Raw genomic sequence first — 25,356 nt, 5'->3', positions numbered from 1 at the left:
TTTTGGAAAAAATAGGATTTCAATATGAAGTGAATGTTTGGGTAGGTGGTGTAGAGGGAAGGGTGGTTGTAACAAACTACAGGAATATTGTACAGAGCAGAAAAAAACAAAAGTGTAAGGGGTAGTAGTTGTAGTAGTACATAATTGTGATGTAGGGTAGGTAGGTAGGTAGTAGGTAGAGTTCATAGTAGTTATAGAAAATTTTAATTACCATCTGTATTGGTAGTTGTTTCAGTTGTTTCTGTGGAATCCTTTACTTTAGTCACTTCACTTTCTTTTGTTACAGCACTTTGTTCCATTGACGACGACAATTGGTTAGGTTCGGCAGTTGAAACAGCAGCAGCATCATCATCATGTTCTAATTCAGGTGTTTCAGCATCGGTATCATCATTTTCTTCTACACAGCTAGGCTGTTGTAACGCTGGATCAACTGGAGTTTCGACGGGAATTTGTTGATTTGTTGTGGCGGCGGCTGCTGCAGGTTCTGTTTGCATTTGTTGATCTATTTTATCTTTGCCCGTGGCAGCACCACCACCGGCAACAACGTCAGTTGATGTTTCGCCTTTACTTTCCTGTTGTGTTGTTGTCGTTGTTGTAGTTGTCGCAGACGACGCCACCGCTGAAGCCGCTGTTGCTGTAGTCGATTTATCGTTAGAACCTTTAGAGCCTGACGTTGATGGTTCGGCTGGTGGTGCTGTCATTGTTATTGTTGTCGTTTTAGCTGGCCTATTCTCAGCCTCTGGTGGTGGTTTTATTTCAAGGGCACCCGATGAGGTGCTCTTATTTTGTGGTGGTTCGAATGTTATCGCTTCCCCGGTATTTGGATCTATAATGGGCAAAGCCTTGCTGCGTCTTTTCATGAGTTCTCCACTTGCAGATGCAGATGATAGACCAACACCCGTACTACCTGCCGCCAGTGGAAGGGAAGTGGAAGATGCTGACGCGCCGGCAGAACCTGCTAAATGACCGTATGCATTTGCAATTGTTGGTGCTCCCATACCCGTGGCAGTCATTAGAGATTGCGGTTGTGATGGCAATGCCGGGGGCGTACAGTAATTCGGTTGTACATAAGTTGGGGGACCCGCTGACCCGGCTCTTGTTCCCGTATTTTGTAGTTGCGCCCCCACATGTGTGTTGCCACTTGCTGCTGCAGGCTGTTGATGGGTATTAGGTATCAGAGAGGTTCGAGCTCCCGGTGGCATTGGCTGTTGCACGAAGTAGTAATGGGGCCGTGGGTTGTGCAGGACAGTCATATTTCTTAATTGAGTTGGATGATGCAGGCTCGTAGGAGCCTGAGGGGGCACTGTCCCCGTGTAGTAGTGCACTGTTTGTTGGGCGCCTTGCAGTGTGACCGGGTGATGGCCAGCTGATGTTTGCGCTTGCGCTGCCGTTTGGTATAGAGGACCTGTTTGTCCTGCCGTGGGTGTACCATGCTGACCCGCAGCAGCTGCGGATGCAGCAGCCAATGTACTGTTGTACATCATTAATGCGTTGTGTTGTGGTAACTGCAGCTGATAGGGTGACGTCATATAATGATTACTTGTGGGCGCTTGCAGGTTGGCTTGAATGATGGCACCAGTTGGCGGATAATTTGATATAGACGCACCCTGTCCTTGCCTAACGCCAGCACCAGCTCCCGCATTTGTGTTTGCATTTCCCGATGCTTGGCTTGCACCGGCTCCTGTGCCATTACCACCGGCCCCACCAGCGCCTTGTGCCCCATTTCCTCCGCCAGTGCCGGTTGTGTGTGTTGGAGGTGATGGCGCCAATTGTGCTCCGCCAACATTACTACTTGCACTCTGACCGGGGTGATGTTGACCTGTGGAGCTAGGCGCTTGTTGATGTATTTGACTTAGGGGATAATAATAGAGGGGCAAATGTTGCTGAAATGCTTGCTGGTGGGGCGGTGGTGCCGCCGTTTGTTGGTGTGAGTGAGGGTGGGAATTGCCGCCGCTTGTTTGCGCTGACGCCTGATTGCTGTGGTGTATTGAGGCCGTTTGTAACTGAACCTGTTGTGGCTGGTGTGACTGATGTGGCGTTTGATGGTGTGTCTGATGATGTTGCTGATGATGATGCTGTTGTCCCTGCTGCTGTTGTTGTTGTTGACTGTGTTGATTTGGGCGTAATCCCTTCCCACCCCCTCCCGTATGCACGTACATAGGAGGATCTTTCAAAGACCTAAACGTTCAATAATTTTACCAATCACACGATTCCACATAAAGGTTGGTTTAGTTTCCACAAGTTGGCCAATGGAATTTGTCGGAGACCCCATCGTTGGTATGTTGGATATATTCCATGTTGTTGCATATTTTGTATTTTTTGTTGTTTGTTCAATTTGCAAATTGTTATTTTCGCATGTTCATTTGTTTTTGTTTGTTTATTTCATTTCACATTTGTTTTGTTTTGCGGCAAGAAAAGAGAAAAGATTTTAATTATATCATTAATGGGTTAGTATTGATTGCGACAATAAGAGAGTGAGAGAGATAGAGGGAGAGAGAGGCAAAAAGAAGAAATTGTTTTTGTGCATTGTGAGAGAAATGTGATGTGATAAATTCCATTTTGTCGATAAAAGGACGACAACACATTTCGTCCACTTTTACACACACTCGCATGTGATACAAATGAATATAATGATGAAAATATGTATGTATGTATGTACACAACACAAGGAATACAAAGAGTAGACAAATTAGAAATTTTATTGTAATTAATTAATAACATGCATATAATTAAAATGATGATCATGATGGTGATAGTTATGATGTTAATGACTGTCGAGATCACACCAGCAAAATTAGCATAATTATGGTGATGATGATGATAATGATGCTGCTGCCGGAAATAGTACAGCAAAAACCCCACAAATTAACCCACACCAAAGAACAAAAAAATAAATAAATAAGACAAACAAAAGAAGCATTAATCATGAGGAAAAGGAATCCAGGAAATGATTTGAAGGGGCAAAGGATAGGTATTTGGAGCAAAAATGGTGTAGTGCTGATAAAATGTAGGGTGGGTGTGCATTGGGTGGGTGTATCAACAAGTCTAATTTTATAGTAAGTTGCTTCTCTTAATTTTCATTATTACATTTCCATTTAAGTATTTTTAACCGGAAGTAGAGATCACATGTCATAAATTTTTTGTCATGTCAATTATATTCTGACAATGTGAGTAGACCCAGAGAAGAGTGTTGGATGATGCCAATTATAATAATGCGTACTCTTCCTAAATATCCCTCATATAAACGTCAATGGAAAAATAACATTTCATTTCATTAAAAAAAAAAGAAAAAAACGTGTAACTAAATGGTGGCAATGCCATTGACATTAACAAAATACATTTTTCTGTTAGTCAGTTGTACTTTGTTATCCATTCTACCGCTTATCAATAAAGATAGGCAAGTTAGCATTCCTCCCAATTGATAAGAGTCTAGGCATATTTATATAAGGTAGATGCATGAATTACAACAACTAACAAATTTACAAAAACAACATTTTTGTTATTGAACATTAAATGTCAAAGAAAATATTGAATAATAGGGTCGTATTAAATTTTTTCTCAGGAAAAACATAGAAACATTTTGAAAACCCTCTAAAATAGAACAAATTTGAATCAAAATGTAAATATAAAGCCTCAAAACTGTTGTAGGTCATTTTTATTACCAAACTAAATTTACAAAAAAAAAGTAAAAATACAGCTGATTGTCACATCTACCTTCTATAAATGTGCCTTGATAAGAGTTCAAAGTGAAATACTAGCGTTGCCAAGTAAAATTTAAACATGTCTTTTGTATTTTTATTTATTGTACGTTCCAAATGTCAACTCCATTGCGTATACGTCAAATAAATCCTTATAAAGAAGGTTAACCCGACAAAAGATATGTGTAAACTGACTATAAGTTGGTAAAGTTTTTACAGAAAGTTGAATGAACCTACTCTTGTTGCCATATTTAAGTGGAGATTTAAAACATTGGATAATAGTACGTTACGACTATGCTGGATTTAGCAAATCCAGTAGATTTATGTTGTCATTTTCATACATCATACGTCAAATAAATCATGATAATGTACTTAATAATGCACTTAAGTGAGTGTATAGTCTAAAAAGACCAGGAAAAATTCCAGCACCAAATTCACGAACAAAATTCACGAACAAAATAAAAACAAGAAGAAGCTGTTTATGCAATGCGTAATTTTTCTCATTTGATTTAATATTATGCTACGTTTACATCAAACATAATTTAATAAAACACCTCGCTTAAGATGTCAATTCCTTTGAATAGCTGTCACATAAATGACACATTTGCCCAAAACACTTTTTTACAGCACCTTTACATATTGGTAACTGGATTTAATTGGTTTTCAACTGTCAAATCTATTGTCACATACATCCCCATATATTAGTTTAAGTCGCCAAAAAGCTCTAATGTAAAGATGTGGTTAAGTTTTAAGGTTGATCTATATTAGGTCATGTTTTTCATTAAAGATTTTTGCTAGGTTTATAAAGAAGGATTTAGTTTATGTATACGCAATGGAATTGACATTTGAAATCCAATGGATTTAGTAAATCTAGTTATATGTAAACGTACTATTACCTTTGAACTTGTACTTGTTTACTTAAATTAATTTTGAACGCATTGGCAACTCTTTTTTTCCTAATAAATAAATGTCTTTTTGCCAAAGTTCACATAAATATCATCACATGGAGCAGCAGATATGAACCCATTGGCTGTTTAATGAGTGTGCCGCCTGCAATCATTATATCTTGGTGTTTTGTTGTTGTTTCATTTAATAAGCGGAAGAAACAGAGAGTGAAAATCTACCGCACAAAATATGTTTCAACAGCAATGCATACCAATGCCATTGACTCACTCATAAGAAAATTCCAATTGCAGTCCTCCACTGGGTAACAAACCAAAAAATAAGAAGAAGAAAAAACAACAATGTTGATGACAGCCCCAACAACGAACCACAACAACAAGAAAATCCAAACGTAATTGCCAACAAACATTTCTGTTTTTAGGTTATGTTATATCTTCTCCACTCTCACCACACACATACAGTCAACCAAAAAAGTCTACATACACCCTATAAATTACGGGTTTTAAGGGTAAGGAAGCATTTTTATGAAAATCCAAGTACATAGTTCTATCTCATATCCCTAATAAACAATATTACATACAAAAGAAATATATTCCATAATACGAATAACGGTAAATTCTATAAAAATTAAAAAAATAATAGGGAAAAAGTGTACATACACCCAATGAAATAATAAGATTACCGTAAAATTTATGGAATAAGCAATACAAATTTTACATTTCATGGCTTTATCGAATGTCTCTGGTTGTCTATGATATATTTTAGACAAAATAGGAACATATTTGTGGATTAATTGCCGTTATTTAATGTCAGACTTCGCGTATAGCTCGTTAAGGCGGGCCCTTGCAGATTTCTTTGAGTTTTTCAGTCTATTAGTTTATGAAACCCCAGAAAATACAGTGGGACTAATAATTTTGGGATCCAAGAGCGCTATGAAGTTTTGTTGGGGATAATATATGCTTCTGAGCTTCGCTAAATATACGAATTCCGTAGATTTTTCATAAATTTTATAGTTTTCACAACATTCCAAGGGGCAAATTTCATGCAGAAGCCTTCGAATTACCTCGTAATAAGGTCTAGTGCAATCCTCGAGCATCCATTGAATAAACAATGTAAAAATATCCGACATTTATAGCGCTTCAAGTGACCCTAACGTTCATAATACGAGAGCATACTAGTTAACAGTGTAAATTTCATACAAATTGCATGCATTCTTTGGTGGTGCTTTTATTTTAATACTTTGGAAACTTTAGGAGCGGGTTTGTATAATAATGTTGTACATTTCTGATTGAGTTAAGGTCCAAAAATGTATTACAAGGTAATTCCAAGGTTCTTGCTTGTAATTTGACCCTTGGAATGCTGTGAAAACAATCAAATTTTATGAAAAACTCAGGAATTCGCATATTTAGCGAAGCTCAGGAGCATATACTATCCATAAGAACAACTTCAAAGCGCTGTAGGATCTCAAAATAATTAGTCCCACTGTATTTCCTGGGGTTTCATAAACTCCCAGACTGAAAAACTCAAAGATATCTGCAAGGGTCCGCCTTAACGAGCTATACGCGAAGTCTGACCTTAAATAACGTCAATTAAAGCACAAATATTTTCCTATTTCGTCTAAAATATATCATAGACAACCAGAGACATTCGATAAAGCAATAAAATGTAAAATTTGTATTACTCATTCCATAAATTTTACGGTAATATTAATATTTCATTGGGTGTATGTACACTTTTTCCCTATTAATTTTTTAATTTTTCTAGAATTTACCGTTATTCGTATTATGGAATGTATTTTTGTTGTATGTAATATTGTTTATTAGGGATATGAAATAGAACTATGTACTTGGATTTTCATTAAAATGCTTCCTTACCCTTAAAACTCGAGATTTATAGGGTGTATGTAGACTTTTTTGGTTGACTGTATGTATGTATATGAAAGAGCCACCATGAGTTAGTTGGTGAGTGAGTGACTGTGAGAAGGTGTCAAGTGGCTAAAAAATAAAGAGGCTATCATAGTTCATCAATAATTCTGTGGATGGCATTGCTCTAAAAAACAAAATAAACACCAACAATTTAAACAAAAAAAAAAAAACAAAAATAAATTTGTTAATTTTTGTCGTTTATTCGTCGTCGCTGTCCACTCACAGAGTCTATTAATGAAATAGATACAAAGGTAGAGGTAGGTACAACAGGTTGTCGTCGTCGTTGTTGGGGAAGTAGAGTAGCACACACGCACAGTCACACACCAAAGTAAATTAAACAAGTTTTTTTTTTGTGGGTACATTTTGTACGTGAATGCATGCATGCCACTCACTTGGTGGCCACCTTATCTCTCTTCTCACTCAAGAGACACAACACACATGTCTGTCATTGCAGTGATTCTTGAATTGTTGGCTAACTGTTGCAGTTAAATTGTGGCGACAAGGAGACAAATATTTGAAGAAAAAAGGTCTAATAAAGAAGGAAGGAAGGGGTTAGCAAAGCCCCATGGATTGGATGTTTAAGAACAAAGTCTCATGTATTGGATGTTTAAAGCCAAAGTTCAGTTTCACCTTATAGGCAGTGGGGACATTCTCTTCTAGCGACAATTAAATGGGTGGAATTAGTCATATATGTCATAGTAGGGTTTAGTATTTTCCACTGATATAAATAAGATCATGCATAAGTGCATGCTTGAAATATAACTGATATACTAGGGATCTGAAAAAACTCATTGATGTGAACTCCCAGGTAACGTCAATGTCGAACCGCATGTCGAACGTACATACATAGCACGACACAACTTACAAGATAGGTTTTACAAGGCAGAAGAGTACCTATTCTGGAATTTTAGCGGTAGGTCTACTATAAATGTAAGACCTAAAGCGGGGTACACACGATCAGTTTTGATAACTGTCAAACTGTCTAGCAATCACAAAATATTTTGTGGTTGACTGACAAAAGTGAGCGGCCACACTAGCAAGCAACCGATTACTTGAGCAAAACTGATCGTGTGTACCCCGCTTAATATAGGGTTTCTGTTAATAGATGATCTCCTGCAGTGCGGATTCTGTAAAGCTGGGTACACATTGTCAGCTTTGTTGTTGCTTGCTAGTGTGGCCGTTCGTTTTTGTCATTCATCATGCAACCGCAAAATGTTTTGTGGTTGCTGGACGGTTTGACAGTTATCGATAATTGCGAAATATCGACACTCAAAACTGACAATGTGTACCCAGCTTAACTAATTATCGATAGAATTACTACAATTATCGATAAATGCAATAGTGCTAGTTTTAATATTAAAAAGTATTGGAACAGAGCTATTATGTATATACACCATAATAATATGGTTACATTAGAGCATTTTGTCGGTTTAACCTCCTTTTTGAGGATTTCTTTGACAACACCGACTCTTTTATAAACACCTGTCAGCTTTACGTATGATACGTTGCCTACTAATTGTGCTGTATTTTAATTATCATCCGAACTTCCTACTTCGATGTCTTTATTTGTTTCTTTTAATGTTTGAATATTGTAGTAATATAATATGTGCGTTCGTTTACTCAAAATTTGTACAAATTGTTACTGAATGCTGTCCGTTTACTATCCAGACCTTTGCCGTTTCCAAGAAGTTATTGGACTTGTACAAATTATTGAGTAAACGAACACACCTAATATAAGTTATTGGCCATGCTGGCTTTATATATTACAATTGATGAATAAATGAATTGAAATTTCAAATGTCAATTTAGTTGGGAATACGCCAAATAAATCCTCGTCATGATGTAGTGGATTTTGTTTTATATATGCACTATGGAGTTAACATTATTTATGTGTGTTCGTTTACTCAAAATTTGTACAAATTGTTACTGGATGTTGTACGTTTATTCTACAGTACAATGCAAAAGACCTTAGTCGTTTACAAGAAGTTACTGGACTTGTACAAATTTGTAAAAATTATCGAGTAAAGGAACACACCTATTTAAAATCGAGTAGATTTAGTAAATCTAAACGTTCATACAGTCAATGGAATTGTCAGTAGACTTTGTAAATGTACTCTACGTCCAATGGTATTTTTGACTGACATATTATTGTAACCTTTACGTACAATACGTTGGCCACTAATTGAGGTTTATTTGCCGTATTTATCAGCTGATCTCTCTGTCGAAGTCAATGGTCGTTTATGAAGAGAAAATAAACAAGTCTAGTTCATAGTTCACTGTCCTAGCTCAAAAACGTATGAGTAACGTTATACAAAGTGATATTACGTATACGCAGTTTGTTCATAAAAACGTCCGGAGTTGAATGGAACTAGATAGTGAACAAGGTCGTTCAATTAAACTAAATTTACACAACTCTAATTTCTTCGTGGTCGTGGCACAATAATAAAGGCACTACACCAAAAACAGCTGATTGTCAAAATGAATAAAATCGCATACAAAATGTAAACAAGCAATACACAGTATGGTATGGTTAATGGCACAATTATTGATATTTATGATGTAACCTTCTCATTCCACCATGTTTTGTGGTGAAGGCACATTGAATAGGTAACATATTCGACGAATTGCTATACCAAAAAAACCTCTTGTTTTACACTCAAAATGTCAAAATATGTCATGTATTTGTATGAAAATTGAATTTACAAGAACTTTTTGACATTTCATCTTACAATCAGCTGGCGTGAATCGTGATTCTGGTACAACAATTGCCCTTATTTAAAACATATTACATATGGTCTGTTCCCCAACCAAGATGAAAAGCTATTATTTTGGTGAATACAAAGATATTAACGTTCCAATAACTGACATTTCCACACTACCATCTAAAACAAGAAAAAAGCCTAATTTTTGCTAAAAAATTAAGCTGTGTCTTGTCTTCTTAATGATTTGCATAATCTCTGAAATGCCAAGTTTGTGTGTGTTTGTGAAAATTTACTCTCCCAATTATTAGTCAATAAATTCATAGGAGAAAGAAAAATAACATCTTCTCACTGAAATTGTTGAAGTTTTTTTTTCTAAATAGTACCTACATAGATGGCAGCAGAAATAACAGCTATGTCTTTGACCAACTTTTCCAGAATTTTTGAAATTGTTGGCATAGCTGTTGTTGGTTTCTCGTCTAGCAACTTTTTAAAATCCGTTTGAATTTTTTACTACCATTTGTTATTTATGTTACTTTTTGTGTATTACGACTAGACAAGATGTTGAAGAGAAAATCTGGTAGCTGTGTGAGTGTGGATGGCTGCTGCTAGAAAAGAAAATGAATCAAGTTTTGGTTTCTTCTTGTCGCGCCTTGCCGACAACAAACCCAACGATGCAAAAATGTAGAACAAGTGAAATTCTTTGCAAGCCTCAAAAATCAAACCAAACAGCCAGCAAAAGACAGACGTTACGACGACATAAAAGCTATAACCATATGACGACGACCGACTACTACCGATATTGGAGACGACGGCGACGACCTATTGCATTTGAACATGCAATAAATACAACGTTGATCGACATTGCCGAATCATTGCTTTTGCTTGGTTGGCTGTGGTTGTTGACGTTGGCATTGTCGTGCACTATAACACACAGCTAGATAGCTACCTAGCTAAATGATCGCGTTAACGTTGGCATTTCAAAGCTTACTGACTGAATCTCGTGGCAGGTTTTTAGTGGATCAGCCGTTAGTTAAACTGCTATTGGTAGTACAACAATTGAGTATATTATGAGAGAGAGCCAGTTTATGTCTGTCTGTGTGCCATGCCATGTCAGGCTGCTGTCAGCTGTATGGCTAATAATGTTTGTGTTCGCTCGTTTGTTCATACCTAACATACCAACTTTCTAAATATGTATCAAAAACCAGTATTTTTTCGTCTTGTTTTTTTGGCTAACAATGCGCGCTCCCAGTAGATCAACCAACAAGAGAATGACGGCTGAAAAAAAGAAGGGAAGGAGAACCAACAACCGAGTAAGCGGCGTGTGCGGCCTCTGATCTATCTAGTAGCTGTTGAGCAAGTAGTAGTAGCTAAGTTAACTAGCTGCAAGCAGCCAAAAAGAAGATAAAGCAAGGCGAGACATATAAAGCAAAAATTATACAAATATTGTATGTTACTATTTGCCATTTGGTTATGTGTATGTTCTTTCATTTGTTTGGAGAGAAGTGATGGTGGATTGGTGTGGTGTGGAGGGTGGTGTTGGTGTTGCGTTGTCTTGTGTATTGCGGTTTAGTGTATTTTTTTTTTTTTTGGAATCCGCATAAATATGTTTTCTGTCTAGTCAGTATTAAATTGGGTAACAAAAAATTATAGTTTAATTTTAAAGAATGCAGAAGAATATATGGAGCAATCCAATAGTGGAATTCTTTTTTGTTACCGACAAAAATAGTTTAAATTAAAATGTTTTTAACTTTTCCGTTAGTTAGTGAAATTTGTCGATAAGTTAGCGAAAAAAGTAAAGTTGACGCTAAGTCCTACCGACTCATTCGCCATTTTGTGTATTTTATTTTGGCGATTTTTGTCGTCAACCAAAAAATGTTTTACAGAATTTCACGGCAGAAACAAAAAGATTTGATTTAAATAGTATTATTTGGAAGATACATATACATTTTATTTTAAAAATAATAACAAAGGCCAAATTTTGCTGAATCAAATAAAGTTTTTCAAGTTGCTGTCTATTTACGTATAATAAACACCTGTTACTTTACGTACAATACGTCGATCACTAATTGAGAATCATTGTAATTTTTACAATAGTTTTCAGCTGATCTTCCCCTGTCAAAAATCAAACGACATTTTGATTTCATTTCAATAAGATTTCCTTCTCTTTGTATCTTTCTTTAGGTGATAGAATCCTGAAGCCATTGCCATTTTTACTTGGCACCATTTTTACCTGTACACAGCAAAATTTTTGCAAAAATAATTAATTGCTTAAGCTATTTTACCATTTAGAAAAGTAAAGGAACAGATCTATTATCATTAGAGAAACGAACCCATATATTCAGTGAAAAATAGCTGGTGTGTGGATTAGTATATCCAAAGTGACAAAAAAAATGTATAAAAAACATATAGTGTAATGTACCCATTATAGATTCTAAAATCACTTGTTCTGTACAATACGTTGGCCACTAATTGAGATTGTAATTGCAAAGAAATTAACAGCTGATCTCATGTCATTGTTCGTATCAAAGAGCAAGAGAATTAAACGAATGCAAATAAATGGACGTGCCTCATAATATTTTATAACACATAAGGAAGAAGGAAACAAAATTAAAAAATAATTATAAATATTTTGTACAAAAATAACTTGTTATAACCTTTCACCGAACTTTTTTTCATTAGTTGTGTATAAAGATGATGAGGAACGACACGAATATAGCCGAGTCGTTCGTGAAGAGAAATGAAAGACATGAATATTGCAATGCCTTTGGTCGTTAGTGAAGAACAAAAGGACACTACAGGAATGCAAGGAGTGGGGGATTTCCCAAAAAGTGGAAGGTGGTTGGTATGCTAAAAAGTGTTTTAATTAAAAACAAATATAATAATGTCTATTCTTTAAAAATGTAGAAAAGGAAGAATGTACACAAATATGGGGAGACTTTGTGAGAGCTTAGATGAGAATAGACATATTTATTTGGCAGGTGATAAAGCACACACTAAACAACTACCAGTGAAATAGTTTTGTCACTGGAGGCACTTGGAAAATCTGTTAGGTTGAATGATACCGAAATGGAATACATTACTTCCAACTTAATATAAATTCTAGATAATGCCTGCCGTCGTGGTGGTTCTTTCCTGAATAATACAATTATTTGTGTGCGTGGAGTTCGAAATGGCCAGTCGGAGCAACTGCGCCAATTTAATTGGTTTTGACCATGAATCTGTAGGATGTAGATATGTTGGGTTAGATGGGAGGTTGAACAAATTCGAAGTATCTTGAGTGCTTGGAGGCAGATATGGCACCATAGGAATAAAATATGATCATAGCTGTATGCGGACAGAAGTTGGGCCAGAATCGTTTTTGCCAGTGATGTTGCTTTTCATTACTCGTAATCGCAAGAGGATGATGATGGTATGTTCATCTACCATACACACTGAATGCGCGAGTTCGATTCCCAGGTCAGATATCGCATTTTCACCATAATATAGCGATATCTAATAATAAGTATTTTTCAGGCATGTACCATTGCTTTACAAGTGGTGTCTTAAGACACGCCTTGCGGACTCGGTGGCAAAAAGTAAAACCTATGTCAGTGAGCTTATATGAACTACTACTCCTCTGTGTAGTTGGTGTCGACAGGCTTTTTTGATCTTTTGGGTCATTATCGTAGGAAGTTTGAATTTGCCCTGAAAAAATTGGGCCATCGTAACAGGGCCCGCAAGAAGAACTTCATTTAAAACGATTTGAGACTAGCTGTTTTAAACGGATTGTTAAATTTTGCAAATTTAGAGCGCTGATTTTTAAATGAGGGATTCTAAACTAGATATGGAACGCGTCTAATTAGTTCTGTATGTCATCAACGGCATATGTGGATGCCTAAATTATTACGAATATATTCAAACCTAAAGCAACTCCAAATTGACTGAAACGGATTTCGACCAAACATAGCTGGGGTCTAAAACCATTAGATAACAATATTGGCCATATCAACGACTGACAAAAAACATTTTTTTTTTAATTGGAACTCCTCCCTCTAATTTATTTTTAAATTTTGATGACAATCGTTTAGGGATAAGCCGTGTCTCTCGGGCGATCTGTGTTTCCATAGTAATGCATTTTCAGGAAAATTCTCTAAAAACCGCATTTATGGTCCAATCGAAGTAAAATGTTTACCAGTTCCATTGTTGTGGCTAAAAATAAAAAACAATTCCCAAAAACGTGTGAAAATCGGATCAGATTTCGATATAGCTATATTGGGCCCAAAATACTTAAAATCAGCCTATCGGAGCTATATCAAAATTCGATCCGATTTTCACAATTTTTGTAGGAATCGTTTTTTTAGCCACAGCAGTGAACTTGTAAAACCTTTTCATCGATAGGCTTTTAGAGAATTTTCATAAAAAAGAAACCTTTGGCCCCATACACATTACTATGGAAACAATGATACCCTGGTGCCGGGTGCCACGGGTTATATAAGGTTTTCGGGTCAATTGGAAAAATGTAGAGGTAGGAGTTCCAATCAAAAAAAAATTGTGGGTCAGTTTAGTTAGTATATACCCTTATTTAGCCTAAAAGCTGATGCTATAAAAATTGGCTAACCAAGTGTATAGTTAAAAAAAACATTGTTCCACAACATCCCATACGGGACAAGGGAGACTTCTCTCATATCAATGAGTGCACCCCGATTCATATTTAGCTCAATGATATGGGACCTACTGTTTATCGCCGAGTCCGAACGGCGTGTCCTAAGACACCATTTGTAGAGAAGTTTTTCAAGGCTCAAATACTCAGGAAATGTCGCCAACATTACTGAGGGGTATTTTGCCACCGTTGAAAAATGTTTGGTGTTGCCTGGCCGGGGAATCGAACCACCGACCTTCTGCGTGCAAGGCGGGCGTGCATAGCATTGCACCACGGTGGCACCCATTGTATAGTTTTTCTAAATGTGCTTAAAAAATAGAAAATTTTGTTACCCAATGCAGTAGCAATGTTCCCAACTAACGGTACGTCTGTCTATCATAGGTAGTAGGTAGGTATGTCATAATTGTCTTGTTCTGGTATTAGTCTTTTTCTTGAAAATTATGTATTGTGTACATTTTCCATTGTGATCTTGTGTTTTATGATTGTTGTTGGTTGGGTGGTTGGAAGTGGGTGTGGGGGACGCGGAAATGTTATCGTGGTATATAAAGGAAAGATAAGTTGGATTGGTCTGGTTTGTTTGATTCAGCGTTTGATTTGCTTGGTTGAATGATTAATATAGAGTCAATACGTTCATATAGGTACATATATACATAAATATAAAGAAAATACATGTGGATAGAAGAACTTGGTTGGACAACGTCAGACAATGAATGGAAATGGATGAATGAATAACTGGTTCTCAAGTGAAATATAGTGTGATTAGTTTTAAAACTATTTCTTTTTGTTTTTGTTTTTGTTTTTGTTTCTGTTTTTTTTTTTTTTTTTTTGTTTTGGAGTAGGCAGGAGGCGCACTGGGTTAGAACCGGCGCCGTTGCAATCATCACCACCACCACAGTCGCATCGCAATACTAAATCGACGACTGCGACTATGTAGATGATGATGATAGCATTATTTTGTTTTGCTTCGCATAAAACTAATGGTAGACAAGGGTAGGGTAATATTTTTGCTATGACGACGCCTAAGCGCTTCAAATACGCCAAGAGTAACGTCATATTGCCACCTAGACCTACTTACTCATTTGTACTCTGTATTTGCATTGTTTTTCAATTATCGTTTAGTTTGTTTGCAATCTACAAAGATTCTCACAGCGTTTTTCCGCTTCCAAGTTTATGTTTTCGTTTTTTTTTTTCTCTTTTTTTTTTTTTTTTTTGATGGTTTTTATTTTATAATTGGTGATGAGATAGTGGCGATGATGGAGGTGGTGGTGGTGGTAGTGGTTGTTGTTGTGGTCGTTTCACACACAGGAAAATGTGGAAATAAAAAGTCTTTGTTTTTGTTTCGATTCTCTTGCGTTTTGGTTTTTAATTTCGGTTTATTGATTCGCGTTTCGCTTTCTGCCACGTTTTACCTATGAAATGTATTGCACAAAAATGCATGATGAATTAAAGAAGTAATAAAACAAAAATTTAAAAAATAAAATCAGGACAAAAAACCGTCGACGACTGGCTAGGTTGTTGTTGGTAAATTGTGTTAAGATTTAGCTTTTTGACAAATAAGCACACAAATAATAAGGTAGATGACGTTTGTGGTAACGGTGGCGACTGCGTTGTTGATTTACCACGATGCAGAAATTAAGAAATCAAGTCGATGACGACGACCTCCCCTATATCTTCACCGTAGTCGCCCGACACACAAATCGCACCACATAACCAGCAGCCACTATTGGCATAACAACATTCACAAATAAAGACAGTGTTTCATAGGGGGTTTTTTGTTTGATTTTTGTTCCAAATGTTTGTAGTTATTGAACGAACACCGGGTTACAACGAAACAAATTTTGCTTATAATAAATGAAGAAAAATCATATTAATTTATTGTTGTATTATTTAATTTTTGTCACTGGTTAAGTAGAATGATAGGGGATCTTTGTTATGATGATATTGTTTATTAGGTTACTATAGTTTATGACATGATTTTTAATTAGGGTTCTCTAGTTATGATAGTGTTGTTTCTTAGGGAACTATAGTAGTAATATTGTCACGTCGTTAATTTCAAATGTAGTATACCAATTGTTTTACTTTTGTTTATTGATTTTCGTTTATCTTTAATTTTTATTTAACAAATAAACCAACAGCAGTTTTCACTATTTTTTTGTACAACTTGAGAGCATTCCAATTCCAAAGCTTTTCATTTTCCTTTATTTTCTTAGATCTTTATTCGCTTTTCTTTTTTCGATTCGGTTTTATGGATTTATTTTTCATAAAAATTATATGCTAATATATTCAGTCATATTTATTTATTTTTATTTTGTTTTCTTTTCTTTTTTATTTTGTAAAAAAGGAGTGTAGTGTGAGAAAAAGATTATGATTTTTGCTGTACACAACAACGACAACAACATCTTATTTGTTTTGAATAATAAAAATTATAATAAATAAAATAAAAGAAAGTTGAAAAAACACGTTCAAAAAAGTAATATAATATGCAATAATAATGTTTTTACAATGAAAACTCAATTTGTATTGTAACAATCACAAGAAAGAAGAAGAAAAAAAAATACACTACAAAAATAATAATATTCCTTAATTTTGTAAATATTTTTTGAACGTTTTTGCCTCTAATGAAAAAAATAAATAAATAAAATAATAATGATGATAGTTTTTAAAAACAAACAAACAATTGTTTATCCACATATTTTGTGGCGTGATGGAAATTTACATCGAAATCCAAGTGGTGCTGCCTAAATAGTTCTATATAAAGAAAGGTACAGAGAAGGATGCAAAAATATAAGACGAACAATGTTTATAGAATTGAAGTGCGCATCATGAGAAAAGGATAGTTAAAAGGGAAGAGGGGGTATTTTCTGCCTCTGGTTTTTTATTTCTAATGAGAATAATATATAGAGTCATGAAAAAAGTTGTGATATTCAAAATTTCAATTCAAAATTCAATCACGCCACAACCTATACAATGTTTCTTTGAAAATCATGATTTTTTTGGTTTTTGTTTTAGTAAAACACATAATAAATTAAAATGAAATATTTTTAATTAAAAAGGAAACACCCAAGAATAAGATCACGATATTACGTACGTTGCAAATGAACTTGTGAATTTTATCGGTACTTCACCAAAAGTAGTAAGAATATTTTTATATATAACATATACATCAATTGCCTAACTTCCCCAACCTCGTATTTTATAAAATAAAAATAAATAATTTTTCGATACATCGGGGATTGGGTGAAGTATAAATGCAATTATTAGGGAATTAGATCTAATCATTTTTCCAATAATTGCCTTTGAACGTTTACCCAACCACCAAAAAAGTTTATTTTTTTAAATACGAGGTTGATGAATAAATTATGAGAGTATACCAAAACATTTATCTAGGTCAAAATGTTTTGGTAAGCAGACTTCTGTTTCAAAATGTTGTTGGTCTCAGTTGCTTTCTGACCATTATACCACTTGCCCACGAAACAGATTATATCGCTGTAAAGCTCAAAAAACACATCCAACGTTTGGGTAAAGTTTTGAGTCGTTTTGGCCGTTTCTACACTTTTGGGCATGATGCCGAAAAATTCAAAAAGTTGGATGTGTTTTTAGCTTAAATGGGACCACAAGGAGTAAATTCGGTAAATAATTCCAAACTATACTTGAACAGCCACTAAGCTACATTAAAACAGCCACTAAGCTACACTAAAACAGCCACTAAGCTACACTAAAAAAAGATTTTATCAGACATAGACCTTCTTGAAACTTTTACGATATAAAGCATTGGGTGATCACTTCCTTACGGTAGCGTAAAAACAAACCACACGTATTCTCTCTTTATTTCTCATTTGCCATTGTTTAGTAATGAGGAGAGTGTCTTACACGAACTATTCTGAGCACCCCTGATTTAAAGGAATGTGCACCTTTTCAACAACAGGGTAGTAACTCAAAATTTCTTATTTTTCAGTAACTCTGATGAAGACATGAAGAGTGGAATAACGCTATTTTTGACAAAAGAGTAAACAAAATAACCCTTTGCAGAAAAAAATACAAACATTTCCTTTAAATCACAAGTTTTCTTAGATAGCCGGCATTCGGCGGGGATTTAAGACTTTCTCCTATGGACAGGAGCGAATTTTGGCTACGCGAACAAACTTTTTTTAAATCGTAAATGTTTCCCCAAGTAAACAAGGGAATTTCCGGAACTTCGGAGGCCTATATCTCGGTAAGTATACATTTCCCCAACAAAAGAAATACATTGGCATGAAAAGCACTATCTGTGGTAATTTTTTCATAATTTTCTGCGGTGGGTCGGTAAAGGAAAGATATGCCATCATATTCAGATTACATTGCATGTCTTTGTAGACTGTACACAATCTACAATATCACTGGAGAGGAGGGAAATGCAAGTCAACATCACATTTTTGTCGAAGTTTCAAACTGGCAACTGTCTCTCTATGTGATGTGGCGGGATTGTGTGCACTACAGTTTTCTTGGAAAAAAAAAATACTGTTATTTCATAGCAATTTTTAGTTCAATTTGAATATCTTTCATTAGTCTATCTATTTCTGTATGTCCTAGTCCTAAAGTTTAGGCCTGTACGTGTGTTTTTTAGCTTCTTGCAGACATGGAGATACATAGGGTACAGTATTTCATTTAAATGAACTAATTTGTGATTCATTGTTTTGATCGTTCTCTCCATCATCTACAGTTCCCCTACACCCATGAAATCATTATATAGAAGCTGGGCGAGCTTCATTGTTTCCTGATGGTTTATGCTCAATCGTGTTCCGTTTCATTATAAAAGACTTATTTGCTTATTTCCAAATGGGTAACCAAATCTAACAGGACATTCATGTTCAAAGAGCAAACCTATTATAAATTAAACAAAAAAGAAAAAGATAATCTACGGGACTTATTTGCAAAGATGAACATCAAAGATACACACCTACATATATTATGATCACTATTATGTTTATTACCCGCTTAGTTCAATTTCTCTTCGCTTGAGTGAGCAAATGTCCAAGTCTTCATAGTTTCCGAACTATACTGCTGTTTTCTGAACTAAAAGATTTAATTATTTTATTATAATGATAATTGTCAATCATTTTTATAATAGACTTCTGCACAATCAATAGCATACAGTAGGTAGATGCAATTCATATGCATTACGTACGTTACGTTACTACCACTAATTCAGCTTTGACACGGAGAGAAGATTAACACCTAATGTTATCTGTAAATGAATTTAATGACAAACAAAATGTAGTACAATGGATTTAACACTGTATTTATCTTTAGAAATGTGTGAGAAGCAAACATACATGTAATTTAATTAATAAAACATCTTAACAGGTGTGCAGCAGAACTACAACAGGTGGACATTGCGTACAATACGTCTACCACTAATTTGTTTGATACAACACTGAGAGCGAGATAAACAGCTGATGATATCTGTCAGTCAATTAAACGACCAGTATGCTACAAAAGGAATGAATTATAAAAAAATATGAATTTATAATTATATAAAGACACAAAAGGAAGTACAATTTATTTAATTTAATGCCCATACATTAATTTCCAATAAAAAAATCAAATTGTTAGTGCAAAACAACACATTTGGGAGAGATAATCTCAGCTGACGTCACTGCATTGGTATGTTAAACAAACAAACGACAACGCGCAGCCGTTTGTTTGCAAAATTATACCTAAAATTGATCTATGTATATTGGCAAATTATTTAAGGAATACCCACCGGCAAGACTCTTATTTGCCGATAAAAAAAAAAACAATACAAGATTCTTTAGTTTGCCGCATCTTTGGCAGAGTTTCTGTTGATATAATAAATGCCCAAAAATAATTTTTTAATACGAAAATAAAATAAAACTTTAACAAAGACAGTGCTATTAATTGTTTTAAGTAATCCAAACAACAAAAAGACACATTAATGATGATAAAAATATAGAAAAATTCCGTTTAACAATATTGAGAAGAAACATTTCCGAGAGAGAGAGAGGGAGAGTGGCAATTGACGGCAATTTGCAACGGCGAAAGGGTCATTTTTCAACGAAATCGTGAAATTTTCCATAAATCTGATCATTTACAGCAAATACCATTCATAATTCAGTAAAAAATCAATTTAAATAAAATGAATGAATCTATCCCCAGGCAAACACTTTGACAGAGAAGCATGGAAAAATACTTGTACCATGACAGAGAAGTGTCTCATCAGCTGATGTCGACTTTTTGTTGAGTCACATGCTAGTTCATCTCAAAAAATGATGGAAAACCCAATAACATTACAAGATGAGAGGAAAAATCCTGAACAGGTTGATAATTTTGTGTATTCCAAACACATAAACTTGTTTATTGATAATAATTTGTATTTTACAGAATTTACAAGACCCTAGAGATGTTTACAATAACAATGACAGCAAAGAGAGGAAGAATGATTTGTTATTAAGTACCCAAGATTAATAGTCACCCGACTGGAGTCAACAATATAACAACAATCTTGATTGGTTTAAATCACCTTTGTTGTTGTTTGCTGCATATTTAAGTTTTAACCACAATCTAGCTAGCTATTGCAAGTTGTTACCAAGCGCAAACATTTTCTTCCATATGACTGACTGGCTTAGTTGTAGTGGTTGTTGGGTTGGTTAGCTGGCTGGCTGGTTGGTTTGCAAACTATTCGCACATTGTGAAAATACAAATGTGCAATAGTATTATGCATTGTTTATTGAACATCTGGCAAGACATTATCAACCCAAATAGAAGAACACATTAGCCAATCTAATAACAATTCACTTTGTGTTCAAAATTTAACAATAAAAATGGTAAAATGGTTCAACAAAATAAACAATGAAGATGATTAAAAGATAATTTAAATATTAAGTTCGCTAAATCACAAATTCTTTTCCCACAAAAGGGAAAATATACCTTTCACCTACTGGCGGAAATAGGTAATGGGCTGTCTTTATAATTGTTGTTGCTGATTTGTACTGTCACTGCTACGCGAAAAAGAAAACAGTTCAAGATTTTATTTCATTATAAAATTAAAAACTTAAAGATCCAGTGACAAACACCTTAATACAGAAATGTCATAAAATCGTCTATGGGAATTTTTGTTATCATATTCCTCTCGGTTTTTAAGCAAAGCTGCCACATTTATGGGTTTGCTGTTGTAATCTAGTTTCAAGTGGCCTTGGTATTTTGGTCGGTCATTCAACAAAAGAGACAGCTACAGAATGTAGGAGATAACAAACAAAACAAGAGAGAAGAGGAGAAATATTTATGCTCCGCACAACTCACACACATTCACTTGAATGCGCGACACAACACGATCCACGTGTTTTCATTTTCTTAATAATCACAGAGTCATATGGCTGGCGGCCGCGGTGGCACCATCATGAAGTAATTAACATTTGTTTTTCTTTACAGAGAATGACATTTTCGTATAGAAAATGATATATTTTTTATAAAAAAGTTGTCATAATCGAAATCAAAATGAAAATAAGATCATCACGATTAGCTGAGAAATATGCACGAACCACAAACACGCACACACACCCGCCACTCACTCACTCAACCAAACACACTGCTGTGCCCTGCCTTCATAATAGCATTTCTTTGGTATGACAAACAGATGAGAGGAAATCAACCGAACCCCGAACCGACCGACCGACTTAATATTTATTATGACTTTCTTGGACAATTGTCAATGTACGTAATATCGTTTGATCTTTTGTTGTTGCGTTTCCTTTTTAATTTTACTTTACTTGTAATTTACAATTGTAATGTCACACGCGTGTTTTTCTTTTGTTTCTCATATTCGGTTCATTTGGAAGATAATGGGAATCGAATTGTTGTAAATAGAATTGAACAAAGAATTGGCCAACTTACCGCTTCCTTTTTGGTTTTCTGAGTTGGGGATGTGTGTGTTGGAGTTGTTTGGTCGGTCTCTTTTTTTTGTTTTACTTTTTTCTTGCTTGCTTAATTTGCAGAAATTATATTTTTTGCAATATTTTTATGGTCTTGTCGTCTCGCTGCTGTTTCGTCGTAGTTGCCGTCGTTTATGATTTGTTGCGTTTCTTGTGTTTGTTGTTGTTGGGGGGAGGGCAAAAGTGAATAGAGGAAAATTAGCAGCAATAGAAGAAGATTGCAATGAAAGTAACGGTAATAAATGTAGTAGTAGCGTTCAATAGTTGAAGCAAGTTTCTCTTCAGTTTCTTCTTCCTCTTCTTCTTGTGTTTCTTAGATTTGTTTGCAATTTCCCGTATTCCACTTCTTCGCCGTATAAGTAAACACACACAAGTTCACTAACTTACACACACAATAGTAGTATTTTGCAATTTTGTATTTCTTTTTTAATAATTCTTCTTTTTTGTGTAATTTTGTTGCCTTTATTCTTCTTCTTCAACTGCAGCAAACACAATTTAATTTTAATTTCTTTAATTCCTCTTAAGTATGTAATTAATTTACTCTAGTTGTTGTTGTTGCTGTGGTTGTTTCTTTTTGTTTTGTTTCTTAAAAAATAATCTTTTTGTTATTATTGTTTTTTAATAATATACTTCTCAGAACGATATTTCACACCGTTGATTTCTTCTTGTTCGTTTTGTTCTTCTGTTTTTCGATTAGGTTTTCAATAGCGCTGTGTTATGTTTCCTTTGTGTCACGTTCTGTATGGTGATAATATCACACAGGAGAAGAAATGTCAGACAGATAGAAAAAGAGAGAAGAGCAAAACGTAAAATGAGTGGAAAAACACACAACAAATTCGGGTAATAAAAACAAAGCTTAATAAAAACTAAAAAAGTTTTTCAAACCAAAGTATTTTATCACTTCAATTTATGTTGGAAATATTCCCTAAACTATTTAAAAAGATTTTTCAGTTATAAAAAATAAAAAACTAAACACAATTTCCCGGAAAATTGTATTCCTCGAACTACATTGATTTTGAAACCCCAGAAACAAAAAAAAAATGCCGACAAGGCAAACCGACAAAAGCAGGCGTTGTTTTTCTTTTTTGTCAATTTTACACTTCTGACAGTAGTCACTCTCCCTCTCCGCCCTTACTTCATGTGATTGACTTGACTGCTTTGCTTGTCAACGTACTCATCCAGAGAGTGAGAGCAAGTGTGTTGGCGAGAGTGTGGTGGTTTGTGTGTGTGCCATGAATTTTCTTTTTGCTTTGCTGGATTACTTTTCGTTTCGTTTCTCTTTTTAACTATCTTTCTTGTGATTTTTTCTACATATTCACGTTGCGTTTGGTGCTGTCGTCGTTGTATGGACTTTTAGCAGGTTTTTGGTTTTTCTTTCTTCAATAAATTTTATTAGCAACTTTTTTTCTGAACAATGGATTGAATATTTTTTTCGTTTTGGGTTTTCCCTCAAACACTTATGGTCGTCGATTAGTGGAAAATTGTTACACAAACTACACAAAAACGACACTTGAATGCACGTTGAGGTGACGAGACGCTCGTCCCATTTCCTTTTTTGCAGTTCTTTTTTTCACGTAACTTTTTTCCCTTTAATTATGAGGAATGAATCTTTGTTCAGAGCACACGTTTTCGTTTTTTTCTTTCTTCTTTTTTGGGTTGTTACAATTTCATAAACTTTTTTAGTTGGTAATAAATAGGTAAAAAGCAATAAGTTTTACATTGTTTTATTAAAAATGATTTAATATATTTATCCGTTTCTCTTCGTTCGCTTTTATTTCATGTGTGAAATAAAAAAAACTATATTAGCGTTATCAAGAAAAATCTTTTTCTTTCCGTGCACGACAATAGTAAATAAATGAACGATTGACTTCAAAGAGGTTCTCTTGGAATATGTGTGCGGGAGTGTGGCAACTCCTGTGCTAGTGGTTGCCATATGTTCGCACATCATAAGAGAGACCATGAGGTTTTGAGAGAAACATACTGCTTCACATTTGACGTCTACAATTTACCATAGCCTTGGCCATAGGTGTGAGTGAAATGGATATATGGCGTTAGCTAATTACACACACAGTGTCAGTTTGTCAACGTTGCCATATTCAATTTGTATGGAATGTACACAGAGTTGTATTCACTGGAGTTTGTAGTAAATGAAAATTGTACGATATGTTGAGCGATTTGTGGAAAAATGTTTTTAATTAAAAAATAATTTCATTCTTCGTTCAAAAAATAATTATATTCATCATAAATTAAATCCATCATAGAAAAGAGCTTTTTAAGGCCGAACTTAACTTTTTAACTTTTACAATTGATTTGATTTGAAAAGTCGAAACCTAAAGCCTAAATGAGAACATATTGACTTTAATCTAAACTGCAAGAAAGTTTTAAAAGAATCTTCTTTATGGGGATTTTCGCTATGGAATTGACATCTGAACCCCAAACCCACACGTTCCAACTTTCATTAAATAGGGTATATATAGCGTGTTTAGTGCATCAAATACATGCAATCGGACGAAAATATATATGGGGGCTATATCCAAATCTAAATCGTTTTCAATATAATTTAACAAATTCATTTCTAGACCAAAATCCTTCACACATTCAAAATTTGCAGACATTATCTGTTACCATACTCTATAGATATTTCCATAAAAAAAATCTAAATTTTTTCGAGGTACTTCCGATTCTGATGCTTTATCTCCGGATCAACGCGGAATTTCAGAAATTTTTATAGCCTATGTTATTTTCAGGCCATGCATTGATACACTCTGAAATTTTCAGGAAGATCGGTTCAGCGGTTTTTGAGTCCACAAACTTCAAATGCTTGGTTTACTTTCGGCGTCGTTTCGTGATTTCGAATGCGTTTCGTGATTTCGCGCGGAATCAAGTAAAATTTATCATGGTTTCGCATACAAAAATAAAAGCATCGCATTTCGTGTTTTCAGCGAAATCAACATCAAAATCACAGTACTCATGATATACAACCCTGTTTTTGCCTAAAAAAGTACCAAAAGTTGCAACGCTTTTCGCGTATCACAATAAACAAGGTGTTCAATTGCTGCAACAAAAAATGTAATATCAACATTTCTAAGTCACGGGCCACACTAGAGTAATTGCACTGAAATTTTGACATGCAATTATGCGTCTCTAGATCGAGTTCCATAGTATAGTAAAATCATAATATTGCTGTAGTGGGGAATTCGACCTAAGAGCACCTAATTTCATGAAATTTTTTAATGAAATTCACTCTAGTGTGGACCGGGACTAAACAAAGTAAAAAAATAAATTACTTTGTTACAATAGCTCTGTTCCTTTACGTTCAAGAATCTTCAAGTTTTACCACTTTTTACTCGAAAAGCGTTCCTTTACTTCAGGCACAATACAATTGATATGGGAGCAGTTTACAACTTTTGCTACTTTTGCCGGTTTTACCATTTTCTGAAGTAAAGGAACAGACCAAATGTTAAATTTTCATTGTGTTAGGCTAGGTTTACATTTACGAAATCCACTCGATTTCAACTGTCAATTCCATTGCTCAAACGTCAAATGAAATCTCATCTGAAA

At 34.8% G+C, this 25,356-nt stretch overlaps 1 protein-coding gene across 29 annotated transcripts in view; it reads right to left on the bottom strand.

Moving 5' to 3' along the window:
- Nucleotides 1-23,704, bottom strand: part of LOC141389903 (uncharacterized) — a 159,030-nt gene extending 135,326 nt beyond the window's left edge. For 2 of the 29 annotated variants that reach the window (XM_073962112.1, XM_073962129.1), the window contains exons 1-4: nt 23,514-23,691; nt 21,758-22,533; nt 14,943-15,276; nt 212-2,178 (exon numbers count right to left, since the gene is read on the bottom strand). In XM_073962112.1, coding sequence (XP_073818213.1) covers nt 212-2,178; nt 14,943-14,965 — 1,990 coding nt within the window. In that variant the 5' untranslated portion in view covers nt 14,966-15,276; nt 21,758-22,533; nt 23,514-23,691. Of the gene's footprint in view, nt 1-211; nt 2,179-14,942; nt 15,277-21,757; nt 22,534-23,057; nt 23,289-23,374 lie in introns of those variants that run through there. The other 27 variants (XM_073962120.1, XM_073962132.1, XM_073962118.1 and 24 more) reach the window with 25 other exon arrangements.
- Between the last annotated feature and the right edge of the window lie 1,652 nt (nt 23,705-25,356).

The sequence above is a fragment of the Musca autumnalis genome, unplaced genomic scaffold (assembly GCF_047663935.1).
Source record: "Musca autumnalis isolate F117 unplaced genomic scaffold, ASM4766393v1 scaffold_1, whole genome shotgun sequence".
NCBI lineage: Eukaryota > Metazoa > Arthropoda > Insecta > Diptera > Muscidae > Musca > Musca autumnalis.
Note: the sequence above shows the minus strand (reverse complement) of the source record. Positions and strands in the feature narration are given on the sequence as shown.